Source organism: Bombina bombina, chromosome 4 (assembly GCF_027579735.1).
Source record: "Bombina bombina isolate aBomBom1 chromosome 4, aBomBom1.pri, whole genome shotgun sequence".
Lineage (NCBI taxonomy): Eukaryota > Metazoa > Chordata > Amphibia > Anura > Bombinatoridae > Bombina > Bombina bombina.
This window is the reverse complement of record NC_069502.1, coordinates 593448030-593468480: the sequence shown is the minus strand read 5'-3', so window position 1 is coordinate 593468480 and position 20451 is coordinate 593448030. Positions and strand designations below refer to the sequence as shown.

Sequence of the window (20451 nt, the reverse complement as noted above, 5' to 3'; positions counted from 1 at the left end):
TGTTTGTGTAAAGAGTCATTTCATATGCAGAGGAAGGGGGGAGTGTCTGCTGTTTTTGCTATACAACCACTTTGAGTGGGTGTTCCAGCTAACCTTTTCAACAGAGCTAAACTGGGAGCTTCTAAGTAAGTTTTTAAACGGTTTTATACTGGATTTTTATATCAGTATCTGTCCATATTATTTTTTATAGTAGTGTCTATTACATGCAGTTATATGAAAATTGGTGTACACTGTCCCTTTAAGCTCTGCTCTGTGACCCTGCTAAACTGTGTCCTGTGAACATGCTTTTAAATGCAGGACTCCTGCTTGAAGTGATGCAGATATTTGTTTAGTTCTTTTTGCATGCAGCATATTTGCGGAGCCCAGACTCTCTTTCATATTTCTTTTGCAAGACAGCTGAAATCAGGAATGTCCCAGCTTTTTCACTACAGAGTAAGAACTCTAGCGTCAATGTAAGCTTTTGTCTTTGAATCTTATTAGTTTGTCTCCTACGCCTTTAGAATTTTAAAAGTGTAACTGTAAATGCCTTTTATCTCATCGTGCTGTTAAAAAAAAAAAAAAAAAAAAAAAAAAAAAAGACCCTTTTCTTTTATGTGGAAATAGGCTTTTTTTTCCAGTTTTGCATCACAGTTATCAAACTGATAATTTTTAAATCCTAACTGTTTCCTTTTGTTCACCTCTATAGTTCATGGCTCATATTTCAGTTGTCTTCTCTCCATGTTCTGCTGGATGAAATCCAGCTGCCTGAAGCTTAATATGACAAAAACTGAAATCCAATTTTCTCACCCTTCACTCTGTCACAGACCTTTCATTCCCCTCTTCTCCGTTTTGACAACACATGCATCACCACAGCTCTACTTGCCAAAAAATATGGGCATTGCTACTGACCAGAAATTTTCCTGCTTGTATGTCAAGTACAGGCATCACTAGTTCACATTTCCAAGATGAGCAACTTCAAATGACTGAATATTAATGTTAAAAGATTTACATTTATAAATTAGTCCCAACATATTGCTCATATAAATCGCAGAAAAAATGCAACCATTATGCTTGTTAAAAACATGAAGTCTGTGTTTTAAAGTATGCTGAGCTCAAAGTATGAATTGAAACTTGTACTGGAAAAAAACAGGACATTTTTAAAATTTAAATCTAAAACCAGAAAACAAGGTTAGAAAGATCTAATACAAATGCAGTAACAGACACAACGGTTGTTTACCCTGTGCAGTTTGGGGGACGTTTGCGCCATAACTATGAGCAGGTGAAAACCAGTGAACATTATATGCACAAAAGATTGTTACTTAATTTTTGTTACTTAACATCTGTGTATACACTCTACAGATTAGTCTATAGATTTTCTATTATTTTATAAAGTAGCCGATCAAAAGATGGAAATTTCACTTTATTATTTTCTTTAAGCAAATTTAGTACTACAGTGACCTTCATATGAGATGTGCAAAATAAGCACAATATTCTTTACGTGACTTACGGAAGGAGATAAATTATTGTGGTAGAGCTGGTATTTCAGAATGACAACAAAAATGTCAAGCATTTGTTTAGTGAATAGAGGTTCATCTTGCAGTTTGATGTCAAAGGGTGGCTGATCTCTAATATCTGAAGCTAAAATAAAGTGTATAGGCAGTGCAACATATATAACATTTGATCGCACATTCTGAAAAGTGATGATATTTTCTTATCATGCTTATTCTCTAGTAATTGTCTGGTAGAGATGTTCTGTATAGCCAGTCTTTGCATTTAGTAGTTGACTTCATTTATCATTTTATTTTATTCTAAAGATCTTAAAATGTGTTTTACTCATTAAGTAACACAAGGTATTTTAAAAACTTTTGCTGGGGAAAAATAAAGCGTAACTTATTATTATTATCGGTTATTTGTAGAGCACCAACAGATTCTGCAGCGCTAGTGTCCTGTATTAATAGAGCAGTGTATTTTTTAATAGCCACCATTAATTAATGCACACTATACCTCCATTAACGTCAATGCTATATGTAAATAAACTTTTTTTTTTTACTTCTCTCTGGTCAGCCTATCCCTCATTCAGAAATGGCTGTAAATCTACTTCCTGAGAGAGAATATTTGTGGCCTGAAGCAAATTTATGTTGTTTTTTTTATATTTACTATATACTAGTTATAAATAAATATGCACATGTACAGGGCCGCCATCAGGGGGTGACAGGGGTGACTCCTGTCAGGGGCCCAATGGGCTAGGGGGGCCCCATGAGGCAAGAACTAAAAAAAACAAACATTTTGGCAGCCACCAGTGGGTACTACAGCAGAGTGCTAATTGAGCATGGGAAATGTTATTACAAGGAGTAAAGTATTAGCATTTGAGAGGATTTCTGAGTGTGCACTAAACCACTATGCACAGTGTGAGACAGACTTGGCACTTTGTTTGTAGAGTGTGTGTCTGAGTCAGACGGCTGATCACTTTCATTTGCAGAGGAGGTAGGAATTACTTTGCAAATGTATTTTATTTCTTTGTGCAATTTAAGATTGTAACTTCAGTGTGGTAGTAGTTGTATGGTGGGGCCAGGGGTCCATAAAATCACATTTTTTTAGCAGCAGTGTATTTATGATTGACAATGCTGTAGAAATTCTATATTTAAAACCATACAGAAATGTTTCCTCCTCAATACACAAATGATATATATTACATTCCAGTTTACTGCCCCTTTATGCAAGGACTTTCCAGATACAAGGAGGCATTTTATCTAAGATTTTTATATCTGCATAACATGTTATACTCTCAGACTAAGATTGCTCAGTGTTGGAAATGAGACAGGTTAACTTAAAACTGTTCAGTTTACAGCTGACTTAATTTTGAAATGCATACCAACAAGCTTAAATCCTGCATTTAACCAGATCTAATGGTATGAGTACCACAGCTTATGGTTCCACCAAGACCATATAGAGTACAGCATTTTCAAAATCCACAAGTACAGCTGACAGATGGGAACATTTGTACACTATATTTGAAGTGGTGCTCTTGGTTGGGGAAAATGGGGAAAAAATCAAACAAAACTTTTTAAAAGTACTTTTCTTCATCTAGCCATTTACCCAGATCATTAATGTACAATTTTGAATTTACCGAATTATTTTTGTTTGCACATTTACAAATATGATTCTTTAAAAAGTGATCTCTTAATTACTGCATTTTTTTTATCATGCATGTCACACACTGTTGATTTAGGGGATGCAATGTGCATAAATGTTTCCTCCTTTGAGTGTTTCTGTGGGTGTCTGTGTTTATGTCTTTGGTTTGTCTCTCTATGAGTGTGTATGTATTTTTTTTTCTGTTGGTATCTCTGTGAGGGTGGGTGTGTATGTCTTTGTGCATTTTCTGTGGATGTCTGTGAGGGTGTGTGCATATGTCTTTGAGCTTTTTCTATGGGTGTCTCTGTGAGGGTGGGCATGTGTTTGTCTTTGTGTATTTTCTCTGGATGCCTCTGTGAGGGTGGGTGTGTATGTCTGTGTTTTCTGTGGATGTCTCTGTGAGGGTGTGTATTTTCTGTGGGTGTCTCTGTGAGGGTGTGTGTATGTCTTTGTGTGTTTTCTGTGGATGTCTCAGTGAGGGTGTGTATGTATGTCTTTCTGTGTTTTCTGTGGGTGTCTCTGTGTGTGCGTGTATGTCTTTCTGTGTTTTCTGAGGCTGTCTCTGTTGGTGTTTCCTTGGGAGTATGTGCAAGTTTGAGTTTGTGTGTGTGTGTCCATTGTCTGTTCCTTTTTAGGACATTTTGACCTTACTACTGATTATTCACATCTTTCTACAGACTTTGAGACTAATGAGACCTTTCCGGAAATCACCAATCTACCATTTAACCTTTAAATTATTGTTTAGGCAGTTCAGGGCCCTTCCTTTCAGCCACTGCATGCTGTTGTCATCATTTAGTTGGCATCTTCCTTTACAAAAAGATAATCAGAACTCCATATTTTGTTTTCTAAATCTCCTTTTTTTAGAAAACTGTAGTTTACCTCATTACTTGTCAGGTCAATGTAAACAAGTGCTAAATGTCTGTTTGGGTGTCTGAGTTTCTTTGCGTGTCTGCTAGAGTGTCTATATGTGAATCCTTATGTGTGTGTGTGTGTGTTTCAGTGTATGAGTGTGTCTGTGTATTTGTATGTTACTACCTTTACAACATTTCCAAGTTTAAATTGACACTTAAGAATAAAGTACATATACATTTTAGAAATTGCACATGTCAAAGGAGGGGTGGGGGGGGGCCTGATCAATCGTTAAGTCAGGGGCCCCAAAATTTCTAGTGGCGGCCCTGCACATGTATGTGGCTCCTAAGATTTTTAGTTATTCTGTAAATAGCTATATGTCTATTCAATGTCTCCAAAAAATGTTTCCCTATATTTGGTCTAGCTCCTAAATGTCATGTTTATTTGTGGACCCCAGTCCAGTGTCTGTGTCTAATCCATTAGCAGGTTTTGTATGGTTTTGCTAGAGTACTGTCACATGTGTAGTGTATAGACATTGTTTGAAATCAGATAGGATCACTGAGGTTGGAACCTAAATCCACTAGCAATATTATAGTCCAACTTCCAGGGTGTAAGAGCAAAATGGTTTCGGTTACATAACACAATGATGCTTCGGAGACTTAGGCCCTTCTTCGGGTAAATCTCAATAGCGCTAAAATGTTAAATATAATCCATAATGGCTTATGTTATTCTTCATTCACCCAGGCAGAAAATCAGTTCCAGGTAAAAAAAAAAAATTCTAAAGCTGACTTCAGTTTTCTCTACGACCCCTAATTTTTAATGAACATGAAATTCATTTTTTTCTTTCATGATTAAAATAGAGAATACAATTGTAAAAGAAAAGTTTCTAATTTACATTTTTGATCAAATTTTCTTTGTTCTCATGTTGAAGAGATCCCTAGGTAGATAGCGTGCACATGCGTGAAGCAATACGACAGGAAATTGTGCTGCCATCTAGTCTTCTTGCTAATGTATAACATTGTTGCTGCCATATAGTGCTGCAGACACGTGCACACTCCTGAACTTACATCCCTGCTTTTCAACAAAGGATAACAAGAAAAGTTGATTATAGAAATAAATTGGAAAGTTGTTTAAAATTGTATGCTCTAATTCTATCTGAACCATGAAAAAAAAAGTTTTTTTTCTGTACCTTTAAATACATTTGACAATCTCTTATTTACACTTTCAGAATGTTGTTTTATTTTTTTTGGAAGCTCATGATGTTTTGTATTTCTCCTGCCCAGTTCAATATTTCCTTAAAAGCGGTTCAATTGAGCAAAAAAATGTAGTGAAATGACTTAAAACCATATTGTACATAGTTTTATTGCAAGCTTATTTTTCTTTTTTTACTTCTGTGAAATCATTTTTTTTATATACTTTTAGGCCTTGCAAGTTGGAGCAGAATCTCATTTTTCATCCTATGGATCACTGAATTAGAAAGAGATGGTTTTACCTCGTCTCACAGGAGCACTGCGCTCTTTTTCAAATGTCACCAGACAAGATGATTACAGGGGAGACTCGACAGACTTGATGGTAAAATGTTTTATAGAAGGCCCAACGTACTAACATTTCTGAATGAGTCATTGATCCTTGTACAATTATTTTATAAATAGATGGTAAATATCTTGTTAAACTGCCATGTCACCACGTCTTGCAGTCTATAAGTATTGCATACTAAATAAAGCCAATTGCTGTCAATATACTTCATATTTGCCTACACAATCATTTCTTTTTTAAACATTATGCATCATGGTTTTGGCCAGATAACATTTGAGAAGGAATTTTTCTGATGAGGAAACTAAATCACTTGAGTGAATTCTATTGGGCCATTTTAAACTTACCCCATTTACTTTTGTGACTTTTATTTTAGATTTTCTATATATTATTGTGCATTGAGTCTCTCTAATGAATAACTGTAACATAAGTTGTATGTTTTATGTATGCAACCCATCGCAGGTTAGTACTGTTTTTTTTTTCTATATTGTCAGCATATTTACAACATATTTAAAATCTATGGTTTAAATTATGGTCACAGCAGTATTTTTTTTTTTTTTTTTTTTAAATAAATTTCAATTAGTCCACTATTCCCTATATTTAGCATTGTGTACATGTTCCTTGTGTATGTATATGTTTTTTGTCTCTCCAAGTTTAATATTTTAAAGGTGAGAAGAGTCCCTTCCTCCATGGAAATTGTGCATAAAACCTCTTTAAATGTTGTTCCGTTTGAAGGTTATCTAAGATTATTTTTAGTTCTGTCCATCCCAGTATGAACAAGGCTAAGCTTATCTCCTTTTACCATGGATCAGGACATTATGATGTCCCCCTCCATTGTGCTTTCTTCTCATGTTCCTTTCTAGGAGTCACTATAGATTCCATAACATTTAGACGTTCCTTGACAGATCAAAGGCAATCAAAGTTACAGTCAATATGTGTGAAACTTCAGTTTTTAACCATTACTTCAATAGCTTTATGCATCAGATGCAATTCTATTTGCTTGGTTTTACATGAGACCTCTTCAGTGGTGCAAGGACTATACTTTCTTAAAGGAACTTTTTGTATCTAGCTACTAGGAATTTTCTGTCCTAGTGGATATAGAACCAACCTATTCCTCAGGGAGATTAGTTTGTCATCCAGTCTGGACAGTTATCTCGTCAGTCGCAAGTCTCTTAGGTTGAGGTACAGTATGGGGGTCAAGGAGAGCATAGGGAGTTTTGGTCTCCTCAGGACACGAGGTTAGCAATAAATATCCTAGAACTCTGTGCTATCTTCAGGACTTTCCAGAGCTGGCCTCTCCTTAAAGAAGAGACTTTCCTATGCGGTGACATATATCAATAACCAAGGGGGAACTCACAGTTCTATAGTGATGATGAAAGTCTTCCATTTTTTGCCTTGGGCTGAAAAAAAGGGTATATAAAGGCAGTTTCACACCTACCCGTGTTAATTTTACATACTGTTGTTTCGTATGTCAAATAAATGAGTTCATTTTACCTCTGTGCCCGCTTTCTCTGTATGCACAGAAAAATCTTTGCACAAGTTTTGCCATTGATATCACAGGGGTAAAAATTGTGAAGCAAATTATCTGGGTTGTCAATCTCTTTATCCAGGGGAAGGGTCTTTACATAAATAAGTGTTAAATCAGATTGTAGATTGATGGGGTCTATCAGAGATAGTCCTAAGGGCATCTCTTTTGATATATAACCTTCCCAGATATTTTCCTATATCAAGGGACCATCAGGTGGAGTTTGTAGTTGCTTTTGCTGCTTCTTGGTCTTTTCATCTTGATTTCTTTTATCCTCCAATGGTTCTGTTTCTAGAAGAATATCTTGTATCTAAGAGCAATCGTCAGTAAGTTTGATTGTTCTAGTTTGGCCACACAGGACTAACTTTTCAGATCTTGTTTAGATGTCCAGCTGTTCCCTGTGGCTTCTTCCTCTAAGGCAATACTTGCTATCTTAAGGTCCCTTTTTATCATCAAGATCTCAAGTCTCTCAACTTGAAGGCTTGGAGACTGAATGCCTAATTTTATCATAGAGAAATTTTCTGAATAAGATCACTAAAACCTTATTTCTTTCATGTAATTAGCAAGAGTCCATGAGCTAGTGACGTATGGGATATACATTCCTACCAGGAGGGGCAAAGTTTCCCAAACCTCAAAATGCCTATAAATACACCCCTCACCACACCCACAATTCAGTTTTACAAACTTTGCCTCCTATGGAGGTGGTGAAGTAAGTTTGTGCTAGATTCTACGTTGATATGCGCTCCGCCGCAAGTTGGAGCCCGGTTTTCCTCTCAGCGTGCAGTGAATGTCAGAGGGATGTGAGGAGAGTATTGCCTATTTGAATGCAGTGATCTCCTTCTACGGGGTCTATTTTATAGGTTCTCTGTTATCGGTCGTAGAGATTCATCTCTTACTTCCCTTTTCAGATCGACGATATACTCTTATTTATATACCATTACCTCTGCTGATTTTCGTTTCAGTACTGGTTTGGCTTTCTACAAACATGTAGATGAGTGTCCTGGGGTAAGTAAATCTTATTTTCTGTGACACTCTAAGCTATGGTTGGGCACTTTATTTATAAAGTTCTAAATATATGTATTCAAACATTTATTTGCCTTGACTCAGGATGTTCAACATTCCTTATTTTCAGACAGTCAGTTTCATATTTGGGATAATGCATTTGAATCAATCTTTTTTTCTTACCTTAAAATTTGACTCTTTTTTTCCCTGTGGGCTGTTAGGCTCGCGGGGGCTGAAAATGCTTCATTTTATTGCGTCATTCTTGGCGCAGACTTTTTTGGCGCAAAAAATCTTTTCTGTTTCCGGCGTCATACGTGTCGCCGGAAGTTGCGTCATTTTTGACGTCCTTTTGCGCCAAAAATGTTGGCGTTCCGGATGTGGCGTCATTTTTGGCGCCAAAAAGAATTTAGGCGCCAAATAATGTGGGCGTCTTATTTGGCGCTAAAAAATATGGGCGTCGCTTTTGTCTCCACATTATTTCAGTCTCATTTTTTCTTTGCTTCTGGTTACTAGAAGCTTGTTTATTGGCATTTTTTCCCATTCCTGAAACTGTCATTTAAGGAATTTGATCAATTTTGCTTTATATGTTGTTTTTTCTCTTACATATTGCAAGATGTCTCACGTTGCATCTGAGTCAGAAGATACTTCAGGAAAATCGCTGTCTAGTGCTGGAACTACCAAAGCTAAGTGTATCTGCTGTAAACTTTTGGTAGCTATTCCTCCTGCTGTTGTTTGTATTAATTGTCATGACAAACTTGTTAAAGCAGATAATATTTCCTTTAGTAATGTACCATTGCCTGTTGCAGTTCCTTCAACATCTAAGGTGCAGAATGTTCCTGATAATATAAGAGATTTTGTTTCTGAATCCATCAAGAAGGTTATGTCTGTTATTTCTCCTTCTAGTAAACATAAAAAATCTTTTAAAACTTCTCTCTCTACAGATGAATTTTTAAATGAACATCATCATTCTGATTCTCATGACTCTTCTGGTTCAGAGGATTCTGTCTCAGAGATTGATGCTGATAAATCTTCATATTTATTTAAAATGGAATTTATTCGTTCTTTACTTAAAGAAGTACTAATTGCTTTAGAAATAGAGGATTCTGGTCCTCTTGATACTAATTCTAAACGTTTAGATAAGGTATTTAAATCTCCTGTGGTTATTCCAGAAGTTTTTCCTGTTCCTAATGCTATTTCTGAAGTAATTTCCAGAGAATGGGATAAATTGGGTAATTCATTTACTCCTTCTAAACGTTTTAAGCAATTATATCCTGTGCCGTCTGACAGATTAGAATTTTGGGACAAAATCCCTAAAGTTGATGGGGCTATTTCTACCCTTGCTAAACGTACTACTATTCCTACGTCAGATGGTACTTCGTTTAAGGATCCTTTAGATAGGAAAATTGAATCCTTTCTAAGAAAAGCTTATCTGTGTTCAGGTAATCTTCTTAGACCTGCTATATCATTGGCTGATGTTGCTGCAGCCTCAACTTTTTGGTTGGAGACTTTAGCGCAACAAGTAACAGATCATGATTCTCATAATATTATTATTCTTCTTCAGCATGCTAATAATTTTATCTGTGATGCCATTTTTGATATTATCAGAGTTGATGTCAGGTTTATGTCTCTAGCTATTTTAGCTAGAAGAGCTTTATGGCTTAAAACTTGGAATGTTGATATGGCTTCTAAATCAACTCTACTTTCCATTTCTTTCCAGGGTAACAAATTATTTGGTTCTCAATTGGATTCTATTATCTCAACTGTTACTGGTGGGAAAGGAACTTTTTTACCACAGGATAAAAAATCTAAGGGTAAAAACAGGGCTAACAATCGTTTTCGTTCCTTTCAACAAAGAACAAAAGCCTGATCCTTCATCCTCAGGAGCAGTTTCAGTTTGGAAACCATCTCCAGTCTGGAATAAATCCAAGCCTTCTAGAAAGGCAAAGCCTGCTTCTAAGTCCACATGAAGGTGCGGCCCTCATTCCAGCTCAGCTGGTAGGGGGCAGGTTACGTTTTTTCAAAGAAATTTGGATCAATTCTGTTCACAATCTTTGGATTCAGAACATTGTTTCAGAAGGGTACAGAATTGGTTTCAAGATGAGACCTCCTGCAAAGAGATTTTTTCTTTCCCGTGTCCCAGTAAATCCAGTGAAAGCTCAAGCATTTCTGAATTGTGTTTCAGATCTAGAGTTGGCTGGAGTAATTATGCCAGTTCCAGTTCTGGAACAGGGGATGGGGTTTTATTCGAATCTCTTCATTGTACCAAAGAAGGAGAATTCCTTCAGACCAGTTCTGGATCTAAAAATATTGAATCGTTATGTAAGGATACCAACGTTCAAAATGGTAACTGTAAGGACTATCTTGCCTTTTGTTCAGCAAGGGCATTATATGTCCACAATAGATTTACAGGATGCATATCTGCATATTCCGATTCATCCAGATCATTATCAGTTCCTGAGATTCTCTTTTCTGGACAAGCATTACCAGTTTGTGGCTCTGCCGTTTGGCCTAGCTACAGCTCCAAGAATTTTTACAAAGGTTCTCGGTGCCCTTCTGTCTGTAATCAGAGAACAGGGTATTGTGGTATTTCCTTATTTGGACGATATCTTGGTACTTGCTCAGTCTTTACATTTAGCAGAATCTCATACGAATCGACTTGTGTTGTTTCTTCAAGATCATGGTTGGAGGATCAATTCACCAAAAAGTTCATTGATTCCTCAGACATGGGTAACCTTTCTGGGTTTCCAGATAGATTCAGTGTCCATGACTCTGTCTTTAACAGACAAGAGACGTCTAAAATTGATTTTAGCTTGTCGAAACCTTCAGTCACAATCATTCCCTTCAGTAGCCTTATGCATGGAAATTCTAGGTCTTATGACTGCTGCATCGGACGCAATCCCCTTTGCTCGTTTTCACATGCGACCTCTTCAGCTCTGTATGCTGAATCAATGGTGCAAGGATTACACAAAGATATCTCAATTAATATCTTTAAAACCGATTGTACGACACTCTCTAACGTGGTGGACAGATCACCATCGTTTAATTCAGGGGGCTTCTTTTGTGCTTCCGACCTGGACTGTAATTTCAACAGATGCAAGTCTCACAGGTTGGGGAGCTGTGTGGGGATCTCTGACGGCACAAGGAGTTTGGGAATCTCAGGAGGTGAGATTACCGATCAATATTTTGGAACTCCGTGCAATTTTCAGAGCTCTTCAGTCTTGGCCTCTTCTGAAGAGAGAATCGTTCATTTGTTTTCAGACAGACAATGTCACAACGGTGGCATACATCAATCATCAAGGAGGGACTCACAGTCCTCTGGCTATGAAAGAAGTATCTCGAATTCTGGTTTAGGCGGAATCCAGCTCCTGTCTAATCTCTGCGGTTCATATCCCAGGTATAGACAATTGGGAAGCGGATTATCTCAGTCGCCAAACGTTGCATCCGGGCGAATGGTCTCTTCACCCAGAGGTATTTCTTCAGATTGTTCAAATGTGGGAGCTTCCAGAAATAGATCTGATGGCGTCTCATCTAAACAAGAAACTTCCCAGGTATCTGTCCAGATCCCGGGATCCTCAGGTGGAAGCAGTGGATGCATTATCACTTCCTTGGAAGTATCATCCTGCTTATATCTTTTCGCCTCTAGTTCTTCTTCCAAGAGTAATCTCCAAGATTCTGAAGGAATGCTCGTTTTTTCTGCTGGTAGCGCCGGCGTGGCCTCACAGGTTTTGGTATGCGGATCTTGTCCGGATGGCCTCTTGCCATCTGTGGACTCTTCCGCTACGACCAGACCTTCTGTCGCAAGGTCCTTTTTTCCATCAGGATCTCAAATCCTTAAATTTAAAGGTATGGAGATTGAACGCTTGATTCTTGGTCAAAGAGGTTTCTCTGACTCTGTGATTAATACTATGTTACAGGCTCGTAAATCTGTATCCAGAGAGATATATTATAGAGTCTGGAAGACTTATATTTCTTGGTGTCTTTCTCATCATTTTTCTTGGCATTCTTTTAGAATTCCGAGAATTTTACAGTTTCTTCAGGATGGTTTAGATAAAGGTTTATCCGCAAGTTCTTTGAAAGGACAAATCTCTGCTCTTTCTGTTCTTTTTCACAGAAATATTGCTAATCTTCCTGATATTCATTGTTTTGTACAAGCTTTGGTTCGTATAAAACCTGTCATTAAGTCAATTTCTCCTCCTTGGAGTTTGAATTTGGTTCTGGGGGCTCTTCAAGCTCCTCCGTTTGAACCTATGCATTCATTGGACATTAAATTACTTTCTTGGAAAGTTTTGTTCCTTTTGGCAATCTCTTCTGCCAGAAGAGTTTCTGAATTATCTGCTCTTTCTTGTGAGTCTCCTTTTCTGATTTTTCATCAGGATAAGGCAGTGTTGCGAACTTCTTTTGAATTTTTACCTAAAGTTGTGAATTCCAACAACATTAGTAGAGAAATTGTGGTTCCTTCATTATGTCCTAATCCTAAGAATTCTAAGGAGAAATCGTTGCATTCTTTGGATGTTGTTAGAGTTTTGAAATATTATGTTGAAGCTACTAAGTCTTTTCGAAAGACTTCTAGTTTATTTGTTATCTTTTCCGGTTCTAGAAAAGGCCAGAAAGCTTCTGCCATTTCTTTGGCATCTTGGTTGAAATCTTTAATTCATCTTGCCTATGTTGAGTCGGGTAAAACTCCGCCTCAAAGGATTACAGCTCATTCTACTAGGTCAGTTTCTACTTCCTGGGCGTTTAGGAATGAAGCTTCGATTGATCAGATTTGCAAAGCAGCAACTTGGTCCTCTTTGCATACTTTTACTAAATTCTACCATTTTGATGTATTTTCTTCTTCTGAAGCAGTTTTTGGTAGAAAAGTACTTCAGGCAGCGGTTTCAGTTTGAATCTTCTGCTTATGTTTTTCATTAAACTTTATTTTGGGTGTGGATTATTTTCAGCAGGAATTGGCTGTCTTTATTTTATCCCTCCCTCTCTAGTGACTCTTGCGTGGAAAGATCCACATCTTGGGTAATCATTATCCCATACGTCACTAGCTCATGGACTCTTGCTAATTACATGAAAGAAAACATAATTTATGTAAGAACTTACCTGATAAATTCATTTCTTTCATATTAGCAAGAGTCCATGAGGCCCGCCCTTTTTTTGTGGTGGTTATGATTTTTGTATAAAGCACAATTATTCCAATTCCTTATTTTATATGCTTTCGCACTTTTTTATCACCCCACTTCTTGGCTATTCGTTAAACTGAATTGTGGGTGTGGTGAGGGGTGTATTTATAGGCATTTTGAGGTTTGGGAAACTTTGCCCCTCCTGGTAGGAATGTATATCCCATACGTCACTAGCTCATGGACTCTTGCTAATATGAAAGAAATGAATTTATCAGGTAAGTTCTTACATAAATTATGTTTTCAGTCCAGAAAACCACCTGATCATGTGATTATCACCCCGTTGCAGGAAAGGAATCGGTGGTGAGTTGGATGGAGTTTAAGCGGCACCCTGCATCTGTTCTGGGCGAGGAAAGTGTTAACAGTTCTTTACTGCCATTGGCCAGCTTTGGTGCGCTCTCCATCTCCCTTTCTTCATTTTACAGCGCGGTAGCCAGAGGTGCAGTACTTCTGCTACCGCATTACTGCATTGCGCATCCTTAAGTCCCTAAACCGTAGCACACGGGGGGGGGGGGGGGGTTTGCGTGCAGCTAGTTTGCACTCTAGTGCTAGGCATTAAACACATTTACATACGCTTTATTCTCTAGGTTAGCATAGATCTTATTTTTAGCAAGTACTAGGGGATATTACTTTCTTACACTTCAGGGCAAGTTTAGGCAATATTGGAATTTTCTATTATTTGAATTTGGGCTAAGATGGAACAATCTGAGCCTGCTGACCACATTGATTTGTCTGCTGAAGGTGCATCCTCAGACATTTATAATTCCTGTAAACAAATACCTTTTATGCAAGGCAGCCATGGTATGGCTTCCAGCTCAGCTTTGCAGCTCTTGTCTTAGCAATGTCTCGCAGTCTCTCAGGGTTCCTCTGCACATACTACTGTGGGGTTTCCCCCTGTTTTCATTACTCAGGGTGGAGTATCTGAATTTACTCCAGATTTTAAATCCCAATTACAATCAATTTCTGGTGCTCTTGAGGCTATGTCTCCTGCAAGTAAGCGTAAGCGCAAGCTTAAACATTGTTCTCCAGGTCCTAAGGGTGGTAGTACTTCTGGGCCTTCCTCTGTCAGGCAGTCTCAGGAATCTGATTTTGAAAAATCGCAATCTAGTTCAGATGGATAAGTGTTCTCTGAAGATTCCTGTGTGGAACCTGATAAGGAATCTGAAGACCTTATGTTTAGAATTAAGATGGAACATCTTGGTATTTACTTAAGGAAGTCCTTAAAATGTTAGAAGTAAAGGAAACAAAGCCAGCTGAGGATAAGCCAGTGCATAGACATAATCTTCAGACCCAAGTCATGGGCCCCTGAATTCTTTCCTGTCCCCTCCTTAGTATCAGATATTATTTCCAAGGAGTGGGAAAAACCTGGAGTACCATTTACTCCATCTACAACTTTTAAGAAGTTCTTTCCTGTTCCTGAGGTTAATTTAGAGTTATTTGGTTCAATACCTAAGGTAGATAGAGCTCAAATCTAGTTTCGCAAAAAGGACCACTATTCCCTTGGAGGATGACAGTTCCTCTTTCAAGGATCCCATTGACAGGAAACTGGAGAGTTATTTAAAGGAACAGTATACACTCATTTTCATATAACTGCATGTAATAGACACTACTATAAAGAATAAGATGCACATATAAAAATCCAGTGTAAAACTGTTTAAAAACATACTTAGAAGCTGTCAGTTTGGCTCTGTTGAAAAGGTAGCTGGAAAGCCCACTGCAAGTGGCAAATAAGACACTCCCCCCCCCCTTCTTTTGCATATGAAAATACCCTTTACACAAACAGGAGCAAGCTGGAGAAGGTAGCTGACAGTATTCACATAAAACTTTGGGGCTTGGTTAGGAGTCTGAAAATCAGAGCAATGTTATTTAAAAATAAGCAAAACTATACATTTATTTTAAAAAAAAACTTTATGGGCTATATAAATAGATCATCTACAAAATATTTATGCAAAGAAAAAATGAGTGTATAATGTCCCTTTAAGGAGATCTTTTTTACAATGGGGCTTACTTTTTCTACCTGCAGTGAGCATTGCTGCAGTGGCAGGTGCTGGAGCTTTTAGGTACGACTCCCTATCTAATTTGGTTTACGTTATTTTTGGATGAGATTCAGGATCGTATCCAAGCCCTAAAAAAGCTAACTGTTTTATTTATGATGCCATTATTTAAATTGTTTGCATTAATGCTAATAATACGTATTGTGCAGTTCTGGCGTGGTGGGCGTTATGACTCAAGTCTTGGTCAGTAGATATGGTGTCCAAATCCAGATGACTGACATTGGGGTTTAAGGGAGAAACCTTATTTGGCCCAGCCATAGATTCCATTATCTCCACTGTGACTGGCATGAAGGGAGCCTTCATGCCTCAAGACAAGAAATCTAGAGCAAAGGGAAAGTTTGGGGGACACTTTCGCTCCTTTCACCAAAATAAGATGCAGAGATCTTCATCTTCACAGAAGAATGAAGCCTCAAAGACAACCTGAAGACCAAATCTAAGCAGCTCAAGAAATCTTCTTCTGACCTCGAGCACATAAAGGTGCGGCCCCCGATCCGGATTCCCTTCTGGTAGGGGGCAGATTGGTCTTTTTTTTTCTCAAGGGGCTTGGGCTCAGTCCATCCAGGACCCTTGAGTTCTACAGATAATTTCTCAGGGATATAGTATAGGATTTTGGTCTCGGCCTCCAAGAGGGAGGTTTATTTTGTCTCACTTTTCCAGAAGGCCAGAAAAAGATTAGCCTTTCTACAATTTGCGAGAGACTAAAAAAAAAAACCATGGGAGTGATTGTTCCAGTCCATCTGGGAGAACAAGAATAGGTATTGATGCCTATTTATTGTCCCGAAGAAGAAGGGAACCTTCAGGTCAATTCTGTTTCTGAAGATTCTAAACAGATTTTTGAGGGTTCCATTTTTCAAGTTGGAGACTGTAAGATCTATTCTTCCTTTGGTTCTTCATGGTCAGTTCATGTCCACAGTGGATCTGAAGGAAGCTACAGTCGGTACCTTTCCCTTCTGTGGCACAGTGCATGGAGATAGTGGGTCTCATGGTGGCAGCATTAGGTGCCATACCATTTCTTCCGTTTCACTTACACCCTCTGCAACTTTGCATGTTCCAACAATGGAACAGAGACCACTTAGATCTGTCTCAGAGGATACGTCTAGATCCCACTACCAGGCAGTCTCTCTCTTGATGGACATCACCCGGTCCGGTGTCTCAATTTGGGTAACAAGGTACATTTTAATGTGGCTCCTCATTTTAAAAAAAGCGTGTCATTTGCTTATAACAGCATGATATGTTTTACAACATGTTTTCTAGGCTCTTTTTTGCAAAAAATGTTAAGTATTTAAAGTGAATACGTATGTATGTATGTAACATTTATTTATATGTGTGTGTGTGTATATATATATTTTTTTTATTTGCACCTAATATCTATTTTGTTTGCAAAAAAAAAATCTGAATTGATTGGCATGAACATATTTCAGAAATAACCTATTTATATCCCAAACATGCACAGAACAGTGATTGTATCAACTGGTTGTCCAGAGCACGGCAGTCAAAGGGTTAATCTGATTTCCGAGAACACATGGGCAATTAGGGGGTTAGTTTACTGCTGTATAACACATTTGCAGCAGTTTTAACCCCTTGATTTCCTAGCACACAACTAAATCAAAATGATTAGGTTCCTAGATTTTTGGGCTGGCATCTATGTAAAGTTTCCTTAGCAACAGTTTGGAAGATTTCTTATAGTTCCTTTTTCACTACAAGCCGGTTTTGCTGTGTTTGTGAAAAAAAAAATGAATTCTGTCCTGTCTTATTGCATATTTTTTGCGATGCAATTTATTTCATTTTTATATTTATTTGAAGAGTCAAGGTAACTAGTCAGTACCTACCACCCCTTCACTAATCCTTTTTTTATCCTTTATGGGCAGTTACTAATAATGAGTGGGACATTCAAAACATTTTAACTAGTAAAATGTCTGTTTTGTAATGTGTTGTCAATGAGCTATAATAATGAATAATAAAAAGGGATATGAGCTTCATTAGGCATGGATTGGTTAAACTGCCCAAAAATTATATAGGTCTCTTCCCCCCACAAGACACTTTCCAAAACGTTACTACACCAAATATACAATAGCTAATGCAGCGTTTAAGTGGATCGTAAACACCTTTTAGATTTGTACATAAAAATGTTTTGAGTTATGTATAAAAAAACAACTTTGCAATATATTTTCATTATTTATTTTACACCCTTTTAATGTAATTTAGCTCTGAAAAGTTAGTCATTTCTAATTCCCAGATTATAAAATGCATCCTGCTGACTTTTCAAGGCTAACTCTTCTACAGATCTGTCCCTAATTGGCTTTATCAGATAACAACTGCAAAACAATGCATTTTATACTATTTTTATGACAGTAGCTAGCATTGTTGTCTGTGAACTAAAGCCCAGATTGGCTCCTTGAAATAAGAAAAATGGTGGGTGGAGTTTGGCTATTGAAAAATAATATTAGTAAAAAGATGTTATTTTTTAAAAAAAATGTTAAATGGACATTAAACCCCAAACTTTTCTTTCATGATTCAGATAGAGGACACTATTTTTAAAAAGTTTCCAATTTACTTCTATTATCAAATTTGTTTCATTTCCATGTTATTCTTTGTTGAAGAGATACCTAGGTAGGTAGCGTGCACATGCCTGAAGCACTACACAACAGGAAATAGTGCTGCCATCTAGTGCCCCTGCTAATGTATGACATTGTTGCAAAACTGCTGCCATATAGTTCTGCAGACACGTGCACACTCTTGAGCTTACATTTTTGCTTTTCCACAAAGGATAATAAGAAAACTAAGATAATTTGATAATAGAAGTAAATTAGAAAGTTGTTTAAAATGTTATGTTCTATCTAAATTATGAAAGAAAAAAATTGGGTTTTATGTCCCTTTAAAACTTGGCTGATATGTTGTTCTATAGCAAACATAAATGTATTTTAATTACAAGGTGTTTACTGTCATTTTCAAACAGCTTTAAATAAAACTATATCTGACGCTTATTTTTATTTTTATTTATTTTTTTATTAAAAAAATATGTAAAATTACGTAATTCTTATTTAAAGGGACATAAAACCCAAAAAATGTCTTTCATGATTAAAACAGATGTAATTTTAAACAACTTTCCAATGTGCTTCATCTCTTGGTATCCAGAGTTGAAAAGCATATCTAGGTAGGCTCTGGAGCATCAATGCACTACTGGAAGCTAACTTCTGATTGGTGACTGCACATTGGTTCACCAGATTTTTTGAGATAGCTCCCAGTAGTGCATAGCTTCTCCTTCAAGAAAGAATACCCAGAGAATTAAGCTAATTGGATAAAAGAAATAAATTGGAAATTTGTTTAAAATCAAATGTTCTATTTAAATAAAAAAAATAATAAAAAGAAAACTGTTGGGTTTCATGTACCTTTAAGAACACATAAAATCCACGCAGTATAATACATTGGTAATATCAAAACAATAGTAGTGATAGCAATTGTCACAACTTTTAAAATTGCTAGCTTTTTACAATTCTTAAATAATGTCTTGGCATTCAACAGTTCAAAATAAAAGTTGATTGTAATAATGCTCATTCCAGAAGTTACATAGAGGTATTGAACATCAGACAAGTGTTCAACTTCTTACAAGTTCGATACAAAGTGGTTCTGGAAGTAAGCCAAAAACACAATACTGCAATATGCCTGTGGGCGTCACTGCATGTTCTAAAATATGACTGTGTCCAAGGTTTAATATGTAAGTAATGTTATATGGGAATTACTTTATTCAGCAATTATAGCTGTAATGGCAGAATAAAGGCTTTTCACATTTGAAATTATCCAGGATTGCATCACTTTTCTTTTGCTCTGCTTTACACTTTTGGGGAAGTGGAAAAGGATCCCCTAGTAGCTGGCACCCCACCTTGGGACTTATTTCTACACATTGGGAGTGCTACTCTCAACCACTTGCAAACAATATGGGAATTACTTGAAATTGTACATTTATAAGCTAGAACCATGTATATATGTGTGTGTGTATATTTAGTATCTATCTAGATACCATGCAACAATTAGCTGTATGGGAGATATATATACTGGTGTGTGTGTGTGTGTGTATGTGTGTGTGTATATATATATATATATATATATATATGTGTGTGTCAGTGACGTGCAGTGACGTCAGAGGCTGGTGAGGCAGTGGCTAGGATACGCCTTCATTCTTTAGATATCCTTTGTTGAAGAAATAGCAATGCACATGGGTGAGCCAATCACATGTGGTATCTATGTGCAGCCACCAATCAGCAGCTACTGAGCATATTTAGATATGATTTTCAACAAAGGATATCAAAAGAATGAAAAAAATAGATATTAGATGTAAATTGGAAAGTTATTTAAATTTGCATATGGGATTGATATGGGTTTCATGTCCCTTTTAAATGGTGTCTTGGAAAACTGGTCAACTTAGTAAACATCTGATTTTAGTCTAAAAGGATTGTAACAGAAACTCTTGCCAGATAACACAAGGCTTGCTCTGATTATGAGATCTAGAAATCCATGCCCATTAAAATATGTTAAACATACTTTTTACTTTAATGCTGCAAATTATGCTTATAGATTCTTTCATTATGCAGTAAATATAAAAATGTCTTGATCCAGTGGCGGCTGGTGAAATCTAAAGATGGTGGGGCGCTTGGCCTCACCCCTTTAAATAAAGCCACACCATCAGGTGGCACTATCAATTCATTAATTAAATAAAAGGTAGACAGAAACACAGAGAAGCATTCGGGGGGAGAGGGAGAGACAGACGGGGGAGAGAGACACAGAGGGTTAGAGAGAAAGAGAGAGAGACACAATCACACACAGAGGGGTTAGAGAGAGAGAGAGAAAGATAGAGAGACACAATCACACACAGAGGGGTTAGAGAGAGAGAGAGAGAGACACACAATCACACACAGAGGGTTAGAGAGAGAAAGAGAGAGACACACACAATCACACACAGAGGGTTAGAGAGAAAGAAAGAGAGAGAGACACAATGATTCAATCACATACAGAGGGTTAGAGAGAGACACAATCACACACAGAGGGTTAGAGAGAGAGAGAGAAAGAAAGAGACACAATCACACTCAGAGGGTTAGAGAGAGAGAGAAAGAGAGACACAATCACACACAGAGGGTTAGAGAGAGAAAGAGAGAGACACAATCGCACACAGAGGGTTAGAGAGAGCGCAAGAGACACAATCACACACAGAGGG

At 37.3% G+C, this 20451-nt stretch overlaps 1 protein-coding gene across 1 annotated transcript in view; it reads left to right on the top strand.

Moving 5' to 3' along the window:
- Window positions 1–20451, top strand: part of ASCC3 (activating signal cointegrator 1 complex subunit 3) — a 1409126-nt gene that overhangs the window by 21859 nt on the left and 1366816 nt on the right. The window contains exon 2 of the mRNA XM_053710577.1: window positions 5383–5532. Coding sequence (XP_053566552.1) covers window positions 5443–5532 — 90 coding nt within the window. The 5' untranslated portion in view covers window positions 5383–5442. The remainder of the gene's footprint in view (window positions 1–5382; window positions 5533–20451) is intronic.